General features: G+C 34.4%; 1 protein-coding gene across 4 annotated transcripts in view; it reads right to left on the bottom strand.

Moving 5' to 3' along the window:
* Positions 1 to 22,514, bottom strand: part of VPS13B (vacuolar protein sorting 13 homolog B) — an 890,836-nt gene that overhangs the window by 389,917 nt on the left and 478,405 nt on the right. For 3 of the 4 annotated variants that reach the window (XM_066265974.1, XM_066265971.1, XM_066265972.1), the window contains exons 26-30: positions 18,515 to 18,686; positions 17,916 to 18,030; positions 14,540 to 14,681; positions 11,013 to 11,421; positions 572 to 683 (exon numbers count right to left, since the gene is read on the bottom strand). In XM_066265974.1, the coding sequence (XP_066122071.1) occupies positions 572 to 683; positions 11,013 to 11,421; positions 14,540 to 14,681; positions 17,916 to 18,030; positions 18,515 to 18,686 (950 nt within the window). Of the gene's footprint in view, positions 1 to 571; positions 684 to 11,012; positions 11,422 to 14,539; positions 14,682 to 15,221; positions 15,289 to 17,915; positions 18,031 to 18,514; positions 18,687 to 22,514 lie in introns of all 4 variants that reach the window. The other variant, XM_066265975.1, reaches the window with a different exon arrangement.

A 22,514-nucleotide genomic window follows, 5' to 3' on the forward strand; every position in this document is an offset into this window, starting at 1 on the left:
CATATGTTGACCAGTTTAGTTGTCCATATATGCTTTGTGTGGTTTGCAAATACTCGGCGACAAAATCCAGAGCATGGCGTTTTCACAGAAAGTGTTTACTGTGAAATTTCTCCTTAGAAGTTTGCTTTACTTTAGAGCTTTGATCCATATGACACCCCACAGTCCTACATTTCAAATAATGGCTTATAGTTAAATTAAAAAGTGCTTCGATTTGATACAACATGACTACAGTAGGATGTGGTAGTTATAGAAAGGCCCCCGTTTTCTTATGTGATTAGAGATTTGGTCAAATTTAAAGTCTGCTAAGAATTTCCAAACTGCGCTTCTTCAGTTTTATGGGGTCTTAGTACTTACATTCTGTTATTCATCAACACTTCACAGAAATACTTGATTTGTCTGAATGAATTTAAAAACCCACAACTGAAGAAAATCAGAAAAACCTGGTTTTAAATATCAAAAGATCTCAAATGAATAGTATTTCTACAGGCTGCACTAAGCAAGTTTCATTGATCACTGTACTTCTTCCCAGGATAAAATCGTTGCAAGATTGAACATAAGAAAATAAACTTACTGGTAAATATCTTTCCTGAGGACTGATCTGCCGAGGGGATTGTCAGCCTGGGGAGCCATAGCAACAGAGCCAATCTTTAAAACCATTGTGTCTTCTTTTGCTGCCTGATTAACTGTAACAACAAAACAACAACAAAAATACATATATCAGGAATACAATGGATCTTGTGCATAAGGAGGAATCCTTTATTATTTTCGTTGGTGAAAATAATTTGTTTTTAATGACTAACTTGGAAAAAGCCTGTATAGGTACTACATGCATGAAATGTATGCTCTTAGAAAAGCTACAGAGCATCTCTGAAGTTGAAACACAATGACAAACGGGGACCTACTGATGGGTTACTAACAAGGAGGAGTCTCTGAGTAAAGGTGCACAAACATTAAAATAGGACCAGCAAATGAGGCCAAGAAAAATTATGATTGAAATAAAAGTATTTGATGTTTTTAACTATTTCTTTTATATCCCATTAGGTAGTTTTCTGTCATACAAAATTAAAATTATGATAAAAAAACAACTCTACCCCAATATTAAAACATAATTATTTTTATAAAACATAAATACTTTTAAATGTCCAGTATAAACATATATATGCAGTACTAAAGTAGTATCTTTATCTAATTTAATAATCTAACACGGTTGCATCTTACTTCCAAGTGATTTTCAGCCCTGGGGTGAACACCACAAAGTCAGTAGGAAATTCTCAAAGCCAATTAAATTTTCATAACACACACACACACACACACACACACACACACACACACACACACACACGGTAATACCAGTAAAATGTCAGAAAATCCAAAAGAAACATAATGGCTGCAATGCTGAAGAAAGAAAACACAAAGTGATGGTTTAATATATGAGGATATTTCCACTTGTTATTCTAGGCACTTTTTAATTTTAAAATTTCTACTTTCAAATTGATAAACAGCTATTTCACACCTGTGTAAAAGTTCTACCTGCTAGTGGAATCTTAAATGAAGGTAAGTAATTTCTGATAACCATAAACAGTAAAAAGATATACCAATTCTGATTCTCTTCTTTAAGCTGAGTAAAACAATATTTTGCTATATATTCTCATCTAATAATATTCAACATTTTTTTCTATAAATCACCAACTAATTCAGTGTCTTGTCTAAGGATTATTTGGATTGGATAGAGGTTCTTGATGACCTCATTAATTTATATTAAATTTTATTCCCTCTTCTCAAAAGAGTACTCTACTGCAGTAGCTACTTAAAAATTGTTTTAAAATGTTAAAGAATTGTTAACAATATACAACTTTCTGGGTTTAGAAGAAAACATATACCAAAACTCATAATTTCTCTCAAAAAATTATTTGCTGCCACTAACTGAATTGCTATATATTCTCATCTAATAATATTCAACATTTTTTTTCTATAAATCACCAACTAATTCAGTGTCTTTTCTAAGGATTATTTGGATTGGATAGAGGTTCTTGATGACCTCATTAATTTATATTAAATTTTATTTCCTCTTCTCAAAAGAGTACTCTACTGCTGTAGCTACTTAAAAATTGTTTTAAAATATTAAAGAATTGTTAACAATATACAACTTTCTGGGTTTAGAAGAAAACATATACCAAAACTCATAATTTCTCTCAAAAAATTATTTGCTGCCACTAACTGAACAGAAACAGACTGGCTGTAAGACGTCAGGGAACCCTGAACAGAGCATGCCAACAAAGGTGCACGGCCCATACTTCCCAAGCTGTGGTGCCCACGGAATGCAAAGCTAAGAGATTATTTCCAGCTGCTTCAGCAGTGCATTCAGTATGGTCTGACTTAGATTAGTCTAAAAAGAAGATCAGAATTAAGAAAATCAGAAAAAATAAGAAGAAAGATGTTCAGTGAGGAAAAGAAGAAAAAAGACTAAGATGTACACAAAGGGAGTGGCAAAATGGGAAGTGGGTAGGGGGAGAAAGAACAGCAAAGGGGAAAAAGAGATGAGCTATCGTAGTAAATATTAGCATGTGGGTGCCACAAGAAAGACAGTACTTTTAAATGTCCATGGCAGAAAGATCAAATAGAAAACTACTTTTCATGCAGCTGCACTATTTTCAAATGACCAGAGGTCTGCCTTGATTATAGATCCTTGTATTATGAACATTGTTTACATTTCACAGATCTTGCATTTTATGGCAAACTTATCAAATAGTTCCATGTGGGAAAAACCTCTGATTAAGCAGAAGGCATCAATTAAATCAATAAATAGTAAGCCTGGAGAATAGACCATACCACAAAAGTGCAATTAGTGTACTTGCTAACTGTTCTTCCAGGCTACAGATACTACCCACCATATGAAAGTTTGAAATGTAATAGAAACACTGCAGTAAATGAGGTACATATGGAAGAAAAATGACGTACTTGGTGTTACATACACAGCCAGATCCAAGAACAGAATTCTGTTTCTGTTAGAGCCAAGAGTGTTCTCACTAGATTATACTATGAAGTTATAATAAAAAAAAGCACTTAATACAGATCATTCAAAGATTAAACTAAAATAAGCAATTTCATTATAGAAAATAATTAGCTAATTAAAATGTATCTTTGAGATATTAAAAAAATAACAAATATATGTATTTATACAAAAAAGTGCCTTGAGTCATTTCTGCAGTTACTTTATGGTTAGAAAAACCAAGCTTCCCTTTTTGGTTTATTTCACCTGCACTTAATAGTTACACCATATGAGGAAATGTTCCCTCTAGAAGCATTTTCAACATGAAAATGAATGCCTTCCTTTATTACTTTAACTGTATTTCAAAAAACTGAGCCTCATGAGGAACTACTCACTCTAGAAGACTCCAACTAGATCCAAAAAACAGTCCTCTACTCTGAAATAAATAGCTTAAAGTTGGAAGTCAAACACCTGTAGATTCAGAATCTTGATAATAACTACACATAATGCAAACAATATTCAAGTTGAAAACCAGACTTTCAATATTACTACTTTAAATAAAATATTAAATGTTAAATATATTTCTTATCATTATTAAGTGAATTGTACACAGGAACCTAAAATTTTTTTATATTCAGTGGAACATAAAATGCAAGTCTGAAAAAGTTCATCTGTTCTTGGGGCAGGAAAGTGCATATTGAGAATTAGAAGGCTATGAACACTTCTGAAATTATAAACTTACATATAAGTAACCAAAAGCTTAAATAAAGAACAGAATTTTCATGCAATTTTCAGCTAACAGTAGGAATGTTGCTTATAACTAAGTTTTCTTCAATACAACATGAAATAAAAGTACTTTGGAGACCAACTTTCCTTTAAGATTTTCAAATAAACTCAATATAGTAAAACATCTAAAGTCTCAAGAGTATTTGAACTTGCCACTGTGCAATGTTATACTATTATAATGCCATAACTATAGTGTCAGTTCTGCACTAAGTAATACTAACAAAAGCTTTAATCAGTTTTTTTAGGTGAGAGGAGGGGAGGTAGTAAGACTCCCACATGCGCCCCAATTGGGATCCACACGGCAACTCCATCTAGGGTCAAAGCTTGAGTATCAAGCTATTTTAAGCACCTGAGGAGAGCAAACAACATAGCTCTCCTCAGTGTCTAGGACCACACTCAAACCAATCGAGCCACTTGCTGCGGGAGGGAAAGAGGGAGAGAATGGAGAGAAGAAGGAGGAGGAGAACCAGATGGTTGTCCTGTGTGCCCTGACCAGGAATACGCAGGGCCAACACTCTATCCACTGAACCACTGGCCAGGGCCTAATCAGTTTTTGCCATATTTGAAGTTGAGGACAGAAAGGAAGGTTCAATAAATGTGTAACCTAATAGACTGTTAGGTATAAATAATGGGAAACCTAGTTGTATTTAGTTTATCGATCATCTGTACTGATATAGCACTATGCTATCAGTCATTGAGACATAATTTACACATATACTTACAGTTTAATTAATCTGATAAAACTATTATTCAAGAAAACCTTTAAAAGCCTTTCTGGAGTAAAATAAATACTATGCTTTAGGCTCATACTAGGTCTTACTGGAGTAATCTAATCACACTTATTTCTAATGGAAATACTGCTTCAATCCTCTTTTCCTTATTTAGTCATATTACATCTTTACATTCAGCATTCTATATAAAGTACATATTTAAAATTCATATATACTTTAAAATGGTTTAAATGGTACATTTTATGTTATATACATTTTAATGCAATAAAAAATGCTTCATGGGTGAATTATGATTATTGGAATTAGAGTAGCAATAATGAAAAATACGTTAAAAATCTAACAGAATATAATGTGCCAAAACCTTCGAATTTTAGGCATGTATTTTTATATTTATATTTTATGGATAGGCACATATTCTGGTAATTCATAACATCGCAGAAAACTATTTAGATATAAATGCAGGTATAAGTAAAGATATACACATGTAGATATATATATATACACACATAAATACTGACATATAGACAGACACATACACACATACATATACACACATAGGCAGAAGGCAAAAAAAATATGCAGTACAATGTAGGCCAGACAAAACACTTAATACACAAAGAACTCTTGTAATTGATAAGAAAAAGATAAACAAGTCCTAGAAAAAGAGTTCACTTTTCAACTGACAAAAGACCAAAAAGTATGATAAATCTCTGTTAGGATAAGATTGAGAAAACAGTATAGACTGGTACAGCCATTTAAGAGGGCAATTTTATATCCCCTTATATTTTAAAGGTACATGCCCTTTGATATGGCAATCATTTTGCTAGGAATTTATCTATAGAAATATTCACCCAAGTCATAAAAAAAAATAGCACTAGAAAGGTGATTATTGGAAAAAGTGTTCATGTAAGCAAAAGATTAAAATGAACCAAAAGTTAACAAAGATTGTGGCAGAGTGTACTTTCCTAACATGGCTACAGTGAGATCCTCCCATGATGCTGATTGTCAAGGTATGTGCTCTGGAGGTACCTGTGCATCTGAATTTTGGAATTACACCTTGAAAACCCCACTGTGGCATCACTAAAAAAGAGGGGAAGCTTTAAAAATGATAGCAAAAGTCCGGAAATACTTTTGCAATTACAATTAATTGGGGGGTTTTCCTAGAGAAAGCAACCAAGTGGGAAATTTAAAACAACAGAACTATGTGACAGGTAGTATTAGTTAATGGCTATAACACAATAACCCAAAGACAACAAGCAAGCAAACATAACAAAATGCATACACACACAAAGGAAATAAAGATGTTATTTTTTCTCCTTTCTCTCAAAACAGATTCTTATTCCTTCTGACATGGACACAAATCAAGGAAGCAGAGAACCTGTTTCAATAAACCGCAGCTGAAATTTGCTAGAAAAATGAAGCCGAGTTAAGCAGTGAACTTCTAACCGCTGCCTCCTTGCAGAGGTACTCAAGTGCTCAGCACACAGGTGCTACCACCCTTACTGAGAGTAACTTAGCACTGCTCTTCTAGTTGACTGACCTAGGTGTGAACATTAGCATTGTTTAGTCTGACCAGGCGGTGGCGCAGTGGATAGAGCGTTGGACTGGGATGCAGAGGACCCAGGTTCGAGACCCCGAGGTCGCCAGCTTGAGCATGGGCTCATCTGGTTTGAGCAAAAGCATTGTTTAGAAAATATCGCAAATCCTGCCCTAGTCACAAGGCCTTCCAAGCAGACTGGAGGTTCCTCAAAAACACAGAATTGTAAACATAGAACTAGTATGATCTAGCAATTCCATCCAAAAGTATATATTAAAAAAAATAATAAAAACTAAAAATGGGCCTACATGCGCACTTGTATGCCAGTTTTCATCACATCATTGCTCAAAATAGCTAACGCTTGGGAAGCAGCCCAAGTGTCTGACAGATAATGAATGGATAAACGGAATGTGGTACATATCCATATAATGGAGTATCATTCATCCATTGTGGGGCAGCTGTGTTAGGCTTGTTTGCTGGTTTACCAGCTGCAAGGCTTCTGCCTGATGAGTGTGTGAGCACGTGGCAGTGCCACGTGTGTATGACCTGTATAAGGCTATGGGTGCTTGCAGATGCGCGGATCGTTGCCCGTCACTGTGAGGGGCCATTTTGAGGTTTGTCTGCCTTAGAGATGGTTTGCCTGCCTGTGTGCTTGTCCGCCGTTGAGGGACTTTATTAAACGGAATGGCCCAACCCTTCAGGCTCTGCAGTTTTCTACTGTCTGCCCGAATCCAATGTGAATCTGCCTGGCCTCAGCCACCAGCATTACATCCATTAAAAAAAAAAAAAAAAAAAGAGCAATTCACTGTGAAAATGTCCCGTCTACTAACAAATACCAAAAAGGTTCAGAAGCATTCAGTACATCAAATAGATAAAATATTTTAAGAAAAATGAGCAAATTTTAAATTCAGATAAAATGCCCACATTGAGAAACAGGTATGTCTGATTTAGGAAGATTTACCGCCATAAACACTACTAAACACCTATTTAAAAGTCTTAGCAAGTTTAGGAGACTTGACTTGAGGTAGTGAACACACAATACAATATACAGATGATATATTATAGAATTGTATATCTGAAATCTATGTATTTTTACTGACCAATGTCACCCCAATAAATTCAATTAAAAATCCCATTAAAAATAGAAAGAAAATAACTAAAAGGCTTAGCCAGACTGACTCATCTAGTAAAAGTAATATACCGATACTGCTTTATATTCTAGGCCCAATTTCAAAACTTAATTAATGGGATATGAAGCGCATACATTTGGCTTACCTTGTTTTTATTTGTATTTGTAACCAATACTGATACTTTCTGGTGTGAGATTTAAGGTGTGAAATCTTATAACAGTATAGGGCAGTGGTTTTCAACCTTTTTACAATGGGGAACTGGTGACCTAGCCAGCTAGAAATGGGAACATGCAACAAATTGACCGCCCATAATAGTGCAACAGGGTACAAGTTGGTGCTTGATTTCCGAACTCCATATATACATACAATGCATTGACTACCGAATGCTTTTGCCTATTGCGCATGATTTGTAAAAGCTCTGCTCAGTGCAAAAGGCTGTTCGAATGGGCCAGGAAATGCCAAAGATATCTAAGACAACCTCAGTAGTACTGTCATTGATGATACAGGCTGATAACTGGCAACCACTAAAATCACTGGGTCTAAAATCTTCATACAACATCAGGATGGTTAACTATTTCATGACAGGCACGAAATTTCTGGTGAAGCGGCACTTGTCTGTGGACTGTGGTTGATAAACACTGGTATAGGGGATATTACAAGAAAAAGGACTCATCATAGGTTTAGTTAACAGGTGATAGTTTAGAGACCAATTAAGTCAAATAATTTGAGTTCTGTATTTACTGAACACTTTTATGTTACTACCACAGTCAGATGAGTCGCTTTCCTTCCTGATCTCTCTGCATGACCTTTCCTTATTTTTTCATCTATATTTTTCTCTACCTTATCCTAACCTCTTACCTTCACATTGGAAAAACACCTGTGTTAGACTGGCTTACTTGCACTTTGCATGATAAGCGTGTGAGCATGTGACAGAGCCGTGTGTGTAGCCTGTGTAGGGCTACAGGTGCTTTCCCTTGGTGTGTATTGCTTGCCCGCCTCTGCTAGGGGTACTTTTCCCCTGCTATTTGCTTGCCCATCATTGCAAGAATTTATACAACTCAGAAAAATTAGGGGGTATTTCAAAATGAGTATGAAGGGATAAAATATCCCCTAACTTTTTGAGCAGTATGGTGAACGGAAATGGCCCAAAGCTTTCCAGCTCCGCAGCTGCTCCACCGTCTGCCTGAATCCAGTGTGAACCTGCCTGGCCTCGGCCACCAGCCTTACACTCCAGAACCACTGCTTTCTGATGTGTCAATGAAATTTTGGCCATATCATTGGTTAACATTCAAATGAAAATAGTTAGAAAATTATGAGATGGAAAATATAAAGTATATACTACAAGGAATTTTCAGTAAATCACAAGAGCTTACTAACATATCTTATTTTTAATGAAAATTACAGGAATGAATTCTAGTGAGAAAAATGAATGCTTGTATACCAACCAGAGATATTTATGGAAAATAATATCCTTAAAATGTTTAAAAAATTTTTAGAAATTTTTATAGTAGAAATATCATGAGACTTTACTCTCATTTTTACCAAGATACAAAATATCTATAATTTTATTTTAATGGAAAAAGATATAGATACAAGAATGTCCTATTTTTAAAATTACTACTCCACTCCAGATTCTTCCCAAAACAATGATAAATTTTCTAATAACAAAGTCAAACTACTTCTGTTTCCAAAGCATTTTCCTCTATTCTGAGTTGGGAAATCAAAAATGGCTAGAAATCTCAGTAACCTTTTATGTCTATTCCTCTTCTTGTATGATTTTGTGGAAATGCTATTATGACTTTCAGGAAGCTAAATTGTATAAAAATGTCAGCTTCATTTTCTACCTATGGAATTTTAGTATAAATTATATTATCTAAATATTCATTAGATATTCATATAATAAAGAATAACAGTAAAGAGAAAGAATAAAGTCATTGCCTCTGCAATAAATATAAAACTTCTTTTCTGGTTAATGGTTTGCTTCTCAAATCACTTGTTTTGCTCAGTATGACTAATTCTTTATTCTTTTCTGTTCAGGTATTTCTACAAATTATCTAAAGAGGTGAAAACAATGCCAGTGCTGTCAGAATACAGCATATGCAGAGAACAGTAATTTCACATCTCAAAGTAATCAATTTTATGACAGTCACTAGTAAAAATTAGAATAAAAAATAGAAACTGGTTTGTATTAAGAATACATAAGTATAACAACACTGAATTTATTTCCAGATAGACATCTTGGGAATTAAGAACTAAACCCCCCCCACACAAATATTTTCCTTTATTTACAGATTGTTAAAGGAACCATTACTTTGAATTCACCTGAATTATTGAGATTAGGCTGAGTACCTTCCCTAATTAAAATCATCTATCTATGAGAAACAGAACAGAGACAGACTAGACTCCAACAAGAAAGAGACTGGCCTGAAGAGGCAGTGGTGTAGTGGATAGAGCATCAGCCTGGGACACTGAGATCCCAGGTTCAAGACACCGAAGCCACCGGCTTGATCATGGGATGCCGGCTTGAGCATGGGATCCTAGACAAGACCCCATTGGCTTGAGCCCAGACATTGCTGGCTTGGTCCCAAGGTCACTGTCTTGGGCAAGGAGTCACTGGCTCGGCTGGAGCTCCCATTGATGCTTCCCATTCCTCTCACTTCCTCTCCCTCTTTCTCTTTCTACCTCTCCCTCTAAAAAACCAAAAAGAGAGAGAGAGAAAGAAAGAAAAGTGAAGAGAAGTAAAGAAAAGGAAAGAAAAGACTAAAACCAGGTGCTTTTTCTTTCTTTTTTTTTAAACATCAATGACCATTCAAGGTTTTTCTCCCAATAACTCAGAGAAAATAAAAAAGTTTTGATGTTTTCATGTGGCAGAAACTATCCCTCAGATATCCACTGTCTCTTCTCTCTCAAATTCACAGCGTCCTGATTTACTAGCTGGGCACACTACCACATAGGAAAGCTTCTTGCTCACCCTCTCTTACGGTGAGTATATTCATATAACTAAATGTAAACTAATGAGGTGTAAGCAGTAGTGAAATGTGGAACTTTCAGAAATTCTACTTTAAAAGAAAGAACACAACCTTCATCTGATAAGACTTCTTGTTATTGAGAGAGCTTACTATGGAACTACACCATGCGCAGTCTCCTATAATCACCACTTTAAAGTAAGCTATTAATAAGGCCTACTATCAAGTTAGGTACTACTATTGCTATTTTACACAGGGATTTAGTTAAGTCGCTTAAGATTTCACAGTTCATTTTACAAGTTAATAACTTGTAAAAAGCTGGGATTTGAACTCAGGTCTGTATAGCTCCAAAGTTCATATCATTATAATTTCACTGAAAAATTCTTAAAGTTCCTCATTCTTTTATATCATGAAGGAAATTAAATTGTAAAAGCCACTCTTGAGGATGTAGGCAGTGGGAGTATCAATTCATTTCATTGTTAAAACCTAGAACAATTTCAGAGGGCACTGGGAAGCCTGGAAGAAGCCATAAGAGTCTTGGTGTGTTGGCTAATTTTAACTAATTTTTAGTTACCTTAGGTATATAGAACCCAACATTTCAGATTCATACAACAAATGACAGAAAGCATAATAAGCTTTACTTGCAAAAGCCCCAAAGAAAAACATCTCTTCTTACTCTAGTAATTAAGAGTCAAAAAGATACCCAATATTCCGAAATTATCTACTAAAGATATAGTTGCAGAATGACAATAACATATTTACTCTATCTAAAATACACCAAACTGTAAACCATAACCAGCTACCATAATTTTTAAAAAAGAAAGAAAACGAAGGTCTCTAGAAGAAAGTTAAAACAATTTCTGAAGACAATACCTTCAATACTTGGCTGCACTTCTTCGGTTTTTGGAATGAAAATTCGGATTACACTTGTGTTGATGTAAATCAAAGGTAAATTGCGTGAGGTCAGGGTATGGGTCCTCATGGGCTGACCAGGAGATTTTCTTTTCTCTTTTTGAATCCTTGGTAATTTTGCTTGAAATATACTTGCAATGGCATTAAGTAAAGGAAAACAAAGGACAATATCAAAAGCTTGTGCTGAAAGAAGAATTTCATGAAGAAAATGAGGGGAACCATCGGTTAAACCTTCCGATAACTTATAAAAACTTCTTCGCTCATTTCTTGATATTAACTTGTGGCGGACATTTTTTGTTACAGCTTTTGTATATGTCAAAGACAGAAATCCATGCTGCTGATGAGTGCCATCTAGAAGTTTTGCAGTCGTCTGTTCCAGAAAAAGGAAATCACAACACACATTTTATTAAAAAAAAAGCTATTTGAAAGCAGAACATGATCTTAATTTGTATTATAACATTTTATTATGTCTATACCCCTTAATGAGCACATTACTGAATAATTCTACAGATGGGGCAAATGCTTCTAAGACTGGCAGTGTGACTGAAATGAAAGTTAGGAACCGTGAGTTCTAGTTGTAAATCTTGAGAGAGGTAATTAACTTCCTTGTGCTTGTTTCTGTGATTTCTACATTTTTGTAACATTCAATTTCGAACAGATCATCTCTAGATTTTATCTTTTCATAAATATGCTGTCACTATATGGGCCATAGGGGGGCTGCTTATGCAGGTAAAATTGAACTAATCATGTTATTCACTTCCATTTCTGATCAATAACCTACATAGAAAAGATGGTTAACTTCACTGAATAAACATATATAAGAAAATTGTTTTCCTTTGGATATCTGGCTTATTTATATGAAGACTAAGCCCATACAAAGAGCCTCATCGATAACTAAACTAACCATTTAATTCGTGTTTACTGGAAATAACATGACACAGAAATAAAAACATTTGCCCTTTAAACTTGTCTATTTTCAGTGGCTATCATATTGTTAACAGATCTATTAACTCTTCTAAAACTCATATTCTTTGGTTCTATACTGTATTAATACACACAACATTTGATTTAGAATGAAAATTATGTCAGTGTTAACTTCAATATTTCTGACAAAAATTTTCCAATTGTCATATTCAACTTGCACACTATAAACAAACTATAGTAAAACAACATACTTGTAAAAGTAAAATGCATACTTTGTATTTCTCAACATATGAAAAAACCAGCTCTTCACAAGTTACCCAGAAAAAACTTAAGGTACATAAAATCCTATTTTGTAAACTCAATATAAAATTAGAGTTATTATACTTCACATTCCTAACCTTTCCTCCCAAAGCTTAATAGTTTTTTATTTATTAGGGTCCAAAGAGTCAAGATGAGAGGAGGTGAACTAGGAAGAAGAAAAAGAAAGAAATGTATTTCTCCAAACAGGAAAAATGTGAGAAGTAGAACAGCAGCAATGTGTCTGACCCATGTTATCCCATCACAAGTAAACATCTTTTGCTTCTATTTTCTTCCTTTTGTGTTGTTGCTTATCACCCAATGACATGGCCAGAGAAAAAGTGTATGCAATTCAGCTATCACTGTTGATTTTGTTTTTAATTTGGAGTTTACAATGAAGAAAGGTGAGAAACAATTTATCTTTGTATATGTTTACTTTATTTAGAGTTAATTTTATGAACAGTAAAAAACCTTGGAAACAGACATTAAATGCATGTGCTATATAATAATTTTGCATATTACTGTCCTGCCCTCAAAGCATTTTTTACTGTTTCCAACTTTCTGATTGCCTCTCATTTCATTTCCTTTTCCAATTTCTTTCTACATTCAAAAGGAAATACAATAAAGCAAGAAAAAGTCCTACAACTCTGATCACCATGTTGCTAGACAGAGGCCACAGTGGATAGAGGACAGTGGCTGTGGATGGCCCCATGGGAAGGGGCCACACAACACTGTCTCCAGGTATCCAAAGTAGATGTTGGAGAAGGGCTCAAGGCAACCACTGAGCTCAACAACCCTACTCAGATCTTCATTCATGGCAAGATCTGAATCCTGGAATTAGTATAAAGGTATTTCAGTGTATAAATGTTCAGATTTGAAAAAAAATATTTTAAAATATACTGAATGTAGCTACTCTTAAAAGGCAAACTGCTATGCAAGGCAATTTGTTTTTTAAAGTACTGAATCCATAATTCCCTTAAGAGGGAAAAAAACAAAAACAAAAGAATGAATGAATATTAGTTAGAGTTGGATTGATATACAATTACTTTTCATACAGAAACAATCACCATTTTATACAATTTAAGATTAAAATTTAGAAAATACTAATAATTAAGAAAATATCAATAAAATAAATAATAAAATTGATGAAGAAAATCTTTAAAGAATATTAATATAAATTTCAGGGTTTTTTTCATGAATACATGTCAAAATTATTAGGAATGTTTTTCATGGACACTAATGAACATTCAAAAAGAACAAAATAAATCTAAACAACACTTTCTCCAACAAAAGACATATTAAGAGAAAACTTCTTCCAGAAAACCTCAAAACTCAAATTGAAAACTAGCATTGGCCATGCAAATATTATTAACTCTAGGAAAAGTTATTTAAAATACGTGGCAAGGTTTCAAAGTGCTGAGGATACATGCCTTAAATCCCTTTTGAGCTACTAAAAAAAGGGGGAAAATAATTAAGTAGATTCTACATGCTAAAAAAATATCTAGTAAGTTTGCATTAATTTAATAAATTTAGAAAATTCTATTACCATTGTGATAATCTGCTCTTAATATTTTGAAATACATGTATTTTTACTGACTTAAAAATGTCACTTAAAATAATTAGCTTAATAATATACTGCTCACAAAAATTAGGGGATCTTTTATAGCTTCATATTCATTTTGAAATATCCCCTAATTTTTGTGAGCAGTATATATTCAGCTATATTGTACCAAACGGAAAAACAAGGCTCAAAACTTCTAAAAGTCAATGGTATACACTGTACAGTCTAGTTGTTCCTTTTCTATCTGATCAAGGACAGACATAACAGCCTTTTCCAGATTCAAGAGGGCATTATATAACTTTGAATTAGTTGTGAAAAGGAATGGCATAATAATAGGGAGAAAAAAGCAAACTAAGTAAGAGTCATAAAAGGAAAGACAAAAGCAGTATGGTCAACTCTTGATCATTCAATACATGTATAACTTAAAAAACATACTTAACATCCGACTTGTGTTTTTATAGTGATTGTAAAACTAGTTTGTCACAAAACCAGAGTGATGAGTGATAAACAGCATACACAAATACCCAGAAACAAATCAGATTATAGTGGAAACAAGTCTAATATAAAAATTAATTATTGTTCATTTGCAAAGTAGATAGTGCAGAGCAAAAGGAAAATCAAGAGTTGACTCTATGTATAGTTCAGTTCCTTCTCTGTGTTCCTGTTAATGGGAGTTCTGTAGCATAATTTAAAAATGATTTCTTACAGAAGGAAAGAAGCCAGAGCAATTACTGAAAGGGTCCTGCTTGCTGATGGGTCGAACCAACAAGGTGCGTCTGTTCAGCTTGTCAGTACAGGAAAGGAAGACACCTCCACATTGCCCCAAAGACCAACACTCTTTCCCAAGGCTTGAGGTGATGGACAGGAGCAAAGAAGGTGAAAAGACAAAAAGCAATAAAAGCCATAAGCAAAAATTCTAGATAGTTTTTATTCTGCTAAGTTTGCATAGGTTTAGATTTGAGCCACTGCTAGGTATGGCCTCTGCTTGGACCATCTTCTGCAAAAGCATTGTTAATGAAAATAAAAATTAATTATTTTTGGTGTAAAATGGCTACTTTCGATTTATGGTAAAGGACAACCACATGACTCACTTATGAATGAGAAAAACTTCTTTAAAAGTCAATATAATAATTTTTAATGATAAAGTATATTAATAAAAGCAATCCTACCTTTGACCTTTAAAAAATTTACTTAATTGCTATACAGGAAAAATGGTTACAAAACATATGCAGCTTAAAGAAATAGTTTTATTTTAAAATGTAATTCTGGTAGAATAAGTAAAGAATTACTCTGAGCTCTAATTCTTGTAACCATCAGTCCTAGTACATGAAAGAACAGAGATAAACAGTTTATATTTTCAAAAGTCATAATTACTAAATGAGTCTCACCACAGGTTTTTCTTTGCACTGTAGAAATACTCCTTCAAAATGTCCTGACTGCCAACCTTCCCCTGGCCTGGAAAACATAAGTTCACCTTATCTGTTCTATTCAATTATTCTGAGTTTAAAAAAATGAGCATATATAACTGTTGCAAATAGGATGTAAACAACACTACACCGAACTACCATATTTCCCCATGTATAAGACATGCCTTAATTATGGGGCCTGAAATTAAAAAAAGAAAAGGTATTACATAAAGTTACTGAACCCAAGTTTTATTAATCATAAAATTCATACAACTCCTCATCACTGTCAAAACTCCCATCCATTAGCTTGTCCTCATCTGTGTCTGATGACAAATCACTGTCTTCAACAATGAGCGCAAAAACAAGTGGAAAATGTACTAAAAAAAATCTACAACTACTGAATAAGATGCACCCAGTTTTTAGGCCCCAACTTTTTCGGAAAAGGGTGTGTCTTATACATGGAGAAATATGGTAAATGTGGATCTGACAATGCAATCAGACAGAACAATTTACATTAGCACCACACTGTGGTATGGGCATAGAAGCATTTGTCTTAATGATAAATTAATATTTATTTGCTGGGTTATTTCTATCTCACCAGTGAGATAATGAGGTACATAAGGGCAAGATTTATGTCTTTTGGCTATAATATTCATGTATCACTTGAAAGCATCACTTTGATAGAGATACACCATTTAAAGGGAACTAAAGAGCTAAACATTCCATTATGAAATATCAATTAATGATTCACTGTTAATAAAAACAATTATCATATGCTTAAGATAATACTATTATAACAGGTCTTTATATATATACAACAAAATATTCTGAACCTCTCCATTATGACACAGTATTTCACCTGTGACAGTTGGATGATTATTGACATGAGAAATATAACATATACAAGAAAGGATAAAATTCAACTGTTTTAATGTAGAATTATAAACCTGTTTGCCCTGGTTGTTGCTCAGTAGATAGGGCATCCACCTGCTGTATGAATGTCCTGGGTTTGATACCTGGTCAGGGCACAAAAGAGAAGCAACTACCTGCTTCTCTTCCCCTTCTCGCCCTCTTTCCCTCCTGCAGCCAGTAGCTCAATTGGTTCAAGCATTGGCCTGGGCACTAAGGATAGCTTGGTTGTTCCAAGCACATCAGCCTCAGGTGCTAAAACTAACTCAATTGATTAGAGCATCGGCCCCAGACGGGGTTGCCAGATGGATCCAGGTCTGGGCATGTGCAGAAGTCTGTCTATCTCCCCTCCTCTCACTTAGAAAATAGTAAAAAAAAAAAAAAATCTGTTAAATAAAAAAGAGTGTTTTAAGGGTATATAATGCGTGAATAAAGGTATAGAAGCATGTGCTTCTGTAGCCATTCAGAAAATAATTTTTGAATGAATATTATGAAAAAAAATATTATGAAATGAATATTATGAAAAAAATAAATAAAGCTGATACTATGCCAAAATACTATGAAATTCAAAGTACGATGCTATTTACAAAACCATTTTTAAAAGCATGTATGAGTTTTATGATATGTGAATTATATTTCAATTAAAAAAAAAAAACTCCCGGCCCTGGCCGGTTGGCTCAGCGGTAGAGCGTCGGCCTAGCGTGCGGAGGACTCGAGTTCGATTCCCGGCCAGGGCACACAGGAGAAGCGCCCATTTGCTTCTCCACCCCTCTGCCGCGCTTTCCTCTCTGTCTCTCTCTTCCCCTCCCGCAGCCAAGGCTCCATTGGAGCAAAGATGGCCCGGGCGCTGGGGATGGCTCTGTGGCCTCTGCCTCAGGCGCTAGAGTGGCTCTGGTCGCAACATGGCGACGCCCAGGATGGGCAGAGCATCGCCCCCTGGTGGGCAGAGCTTCGCCCCTGGTAGGCGTGCCGGGTGGATCCCGGTCGGGCGCATGCGGGAGTCTGTCTGACTGTCTCTCCCTGTTTCCAGCTTCAGAAAAATGAAAAAAAATAAAAAAAAATTAAAAAAATTAAAAAAACTCCCAGGTACTATTATTAAACAAACATACAAGAAAAACTAACCAATAAGGATTTGGCTTTTTATTTGGAAAAAAAGACAAAATTGCTATATAGCTTTGTGAAAATTCTAAAATTTAACTTTTTTACTACCATTATTTATCATTGTAAATAAATTATATTTGCTAATAATCATACTTGTCATTGAAATTTATTAGGGAAGGAAAAATATTGTTCTAGGAATATCCGCCATATGTATTTTAATCATCTGTGAGAAATGAAAAGTCTCCAGAGTGCAAAGGGACATGAGATGTTGCTTCATTTAATCTGCATTGTTCTTTTATAGGGAATAGATGGCAAAGATACAGTAACAACCAAAGCCATCACCTGTGTCCCAGGCATCTTAGCAAATGTAAAACATATGTAACAAACATGTGAGATGATTAGTAAAAGCACCTTATATCATGTAATATGGCAATGTGGATAGTTATGAACAGATTTGCCATTTTATGAAAAAAAACCTTTATTATATTTCACATATGAATGAAAACCAAGTAAAATTACCCAATTTATTTGTTAAGAACCCTCTTTCAGAATAAGTACGTATAGGATTTCCAAAAAATAACTAATCAGTATAAATATAAAAATTCTAATTATATACTTTGTTCAAAGGAAATATAGCCTTTACCATAATCATCGTTCATTATTTACCTGCTTCTATAGTGATCAATATTGAAACTTTCTATTTTACATTTCACTTTGGTATATACGTCCTGGACATCTATGGAAGCACTGAGATCTTCTAGTTCACTGACCACACAGAGTTCTGCAATAAGATGTAAACATTAATTTCAATATTGGCCCAACAATTAATGGCATATATATACTTGATATCTACAAAGAGATTTTATGTTCATTACACAAAATTCTACAATAATAAGCAAAATTAATATCAATATAGGCCTTACAATTATGATAAGATACCTATTTTAACACTGAGGAGTTTCTAGTTAATGTTTTAAGTGCTTTATCTGATATCACTCATTTACTTTTGCATTAGTTTTAGTGATAATTACATAATATATCAATATGCTGAAGAAAAAATTAGCTCATTTAGGATAAATTTTAATATGAACAAGATAAAATTGAGGTGTAACATTCAGTTTATTAGTATTGCTAATGTAAATCACTTGAATTAGATCTAATGTTTATTTAATTTAAATGATAATGACAAAACTAGGTCTACTATTTCCTTTAAATTAAAATTTAATATTTTATCTTTTCAATACACAAAAAAAGTTATCCTGTACCTGTGCCTTTATTTTCAGGATCTGGAGCAAAGAGCTTTATAGTAATTTTGGGGAGCACCCACTGCATCCACAGACTAACACGTCCACTGGATCCACCAATGTTACTTGTTGTTTGTTCCAGGGTAACAGAATCTGAGAACGGTGAATCATCACCTGCTTGTACAGAATCACCCTGGGTTGAGAAAAAAACAACACCACTTCATAACTGTAAAAACCTTTAGTTATTACCTGTAACTTTCTCATATTATATATGCTAATCATATAAATGATTATACTATCATTTGATACATAATATCAATTAATACAAATAATATAAACAAATTAATCAATATACTATAGCATGTTCACTTACTTACAAATGTTTTCATTTACTGATATTTAGAGAGAGAGTGAGGGACGGGAGGAGGGAGGAAGGAAAGAAGAGAGAGAGACACACACACAGACCAAGACAAAAACATCAATTTGTTGTTTCACTTATTTACACATTCATTGGTTGACTCTTATATGTGCCCTGATGGGGGATCAAACCCACAACCTTGGTGTGTCAGAATAGTGCTTCAAACTAATGAGCAACCTGGCCAGGGAGCATACTTATTTATTTAAAGTATGTGCATATTGGCCCTGGTCGGTGGCTCAGTGGACAGAGCATTGACCAGCATATAAACATCCTGGATGGGATTCCCGGTCAAGGCACACAGAAGAAGTAAACATCTGCTTCACCCCCTCCACCTTCTCTCCCTCTTCACCTCCCTCAGCCATTGGCTCAATTGGTTCGAACAAGGCCCTTGGCACTGAGGATAGCTCTGTTAGAGCACATCAGCCTCAGGTGCTAAAAATAGCTCGATACTCAAGCATTGGCCCAAAATGGGGTTGCTGGGTGGACCCTGGTCAGGGCACATGCAGGAGTCTGCCTCACTATCTCCCCTCCTCTCATCTAAAATATATGTGTGTGTGTGTGTGTGTGTGTGTACATATTTAACCATTAGTCTAGTACACAGCATGATGTATGAAGGAATTAAGACACTGGCCATATGGTTTAATATTTCAGAGTTTGTATCCTTTTCTGAAAAGTGGTTATTATAATGATATTTTTCTTGTACAATTGTTAATATTAAATAAGAACATGAATATAAAGTGATTACATATACTAAACAATTTATAAATAGTAGCTATAATTATCACAATCAAGTTCAACCCATACTTAAAAATTATGCATTCACATTCTTAAGAATTTGGTATTCTATACCCTCTTGCCTTTTTCATCTTCTCATCTTTCTAACTTCAGTACATTTTTCTGTGCCATAGATAGGCATCAATTCTTCGTTGCGGCACTTTAGTTGTTCATTGATTGCTTTCTTATATGTGCTTTGACCAGAGGAGCTTCAGCTGAGCCAGTGACCCCTTGCTTAAGCCAGTGACCTTGAGCTTCAAGCTAGCAACCTTGGGCTCAAGCCAGCAATCCCACGCTCAAGCCAGAGACCCTGCACTCAAGCTGGTGAGCCTGTGTTCAAGCCGGTGACCTTGGGGTTTCAATCCTGGGTCCTCACTGTCCCAGACCAATGCTCTAGCCACTGTGCCACCACCTGGTCAGACCCATGTCATATATTCTCAAGTTTTAACTTCTAACTTCTTATATGTTAAAGAGTAATTTAGAAGTAGAGAAGAACAAGTCCAAATCATCCCCTAAAATTTGACAGAAGACAATATAACATGATCAGTATACTGTTTTCTATGGATAGTTTCTCAGATTAATCTCTTAGTCAAGCCATTAGCTTGGTATTTAAAAGTAGAAAAAGTAAGCAAAACTTCAAATAAAAACCTATACTCATTACTATAGACATGCCATCTATATACCTAAATAGGTATATTCAGTTACTATATGAAGTTTTTACCTTGATATCAGTTTTACAGCATCTTTTAATCAGAATAAATTTCAATTTCATTGAACTGCCAGAAGGAGACCAAATGGGGAAGCTTTTAACTAAACAACAAGTGTTTACTGTTGGAATACTAAAGCACCAAGCTCTGTAAAGCAATAGTGACCTGTGATTAACAGTAACAAAAAGTTATAGACTTAAATCTGAAGATAGTATAGTCATTCCTTGATCCAATTACATGAAACAGAGCAAGCAGCTTCAGTTTGTGACATTTTCATATAAATGCTTCTCTAAAACATGTAAGTGGTCCTATATCTGCTATAATTGAAATTCTTAGAATTTGAGAAGCTACAGAAAAATCTGGGTTTTTGGTTAGCTGTCTAAAGTGGCACAACATCTAATGAAAAGCACTAACTAATCCCAGAAAAGGATGTATTTTGCAAAGTCAAATGCAATAAAAGACAACAAGATGTAGTCAAGTATGCATTTCATTAAGGCTGGGTTCTTAGATCAGAAGCATTCATAAACTAATTCTTCCTCAAACAGAAGAATAGCATAATCACAAGAATGGAAACTGTAGAGAAAACAGCCATCTCATATCAAGAAGACTTTGATTTCTGACACTGTTAGGAATGAATGCTTAGAAAACTGTGCCTTCGAATGTAATAAGCAAGCACTCCTGAGAAAACACTTTACTCCTGCCCCTCATGGAGTTTCAGTTTTCATTTTGGATTTACAACATTTGGTGTGGTATTGTTAAATATGTTTATGCATTAATTTTCTGCTCTATTTCCAATTCTATAGCAAAATTTAAGCCAGAATTGGAGATGCTGAACTATTTTCCCACACCTCTTTATGCCAAGTTCCAAAATATACAGTTTAATTCTTTCACCATTTTGTTGCAAATTGACCAAAATACTGAGTTTATTTTCCTAGCTGAATTTATCTTTGTTCATCTGGAAGAGCAAACACTTCAGCCCTTCATCCTTGGCCTGTTTTAGACCTCAGGGATGATCATAGTTTTGGCCACATTGCTATTCTCCCTTATCAAAATAACTCCAGAGTTCTTGTTCAATCACGAAACTTCCCAAAGGGCTAAACACTTCCACCACTGTTTGTACTTAAGTCAACAGTAACAAGTGGCCTGCTGTGGTTTCCACTACCTTTGCTCCCATTATTTCAATGCTAGGGTGGGAAAAATGATTAACTGTTTTTTAAGCTCAGTACTTAAGTCTCTCACTCATATTTCCCCCTCTACACCACCCAGATGGATATTCAGGAAGCTAGAGCTATATTCACTGAAAAGTATGGTGCTCCCTATCAACATGTCAACATGAAAAGAATTACTCATAGTTTAAAGTATAAATCATCCACGGATCATATAAACAAATACTTCTACTTAATACAAACAATTGTTAAGAGTGTGCTTTTTAAAACTAGATTCATTTATAGTAAGTTCTTTACAGTTAAAACAACTTAAAAATAATAGTTTTGACCCAACTCAGCAAGAAAAAAAAAGTACTTCAAATAATAAATGCTTTAATATCTTACGAATATCATAAGTGCAAATATTAATTGGAAATTTAAAATACTCAAAACCATTATTTCCAAGCAGTGTCCAGATACAAAATGATATCAAGTGCAACAAATGTAAGGTGACCTCAGATTAATAATTTATATTTACATAATAAAGCTACCTGAATTTTAAAAATCAAAAAATTACAAGTAAGCCAATAACTACAAAGCTAGAGAGATTTTCTGACATTTTTTAGAAACATAAAAAGCATTATAAACAAAATATTTTATTGATTGGTGTGGGAAGTCTAAATAGCAACCTTCATTAATCTAATCTGCTTTGATATATTATCATAGCTTTGTTTTTTCAACAGCTTTTTAATACATAACTTTAATAAGATTTCTACATTTTGAATAAAAGTGTCTCATGAAATGTTAAGATAAATATTAAATAAGTCTATATTCAGGAGATTTAGTATGAGACAGTCTTTTTTTAAAAAAATTTTTCTGAAGTATACATAGGATATTCTTTTATTATTATTATTACTATTATTATTTATTCATTTTAGAAAGGAGAAAGAGAGGGAGAGAGAGAGAGAAGGGGGGGA

Source organism: Saccopteryx bilineata, chromosome 3 (assembly GCF_036850765.1).
Source record: "Saccopteryx bilineata isolate mSacBil1 chromosome 3, mSacBil1_pri_phased_curated, whole genome shotgun sequence".
NCBI lineage: Eukaryota > Metazoa > Chordata > Mammalia > Chiroptera > Emballonuridae > Saccopteryx > Saccopteryx bilineata.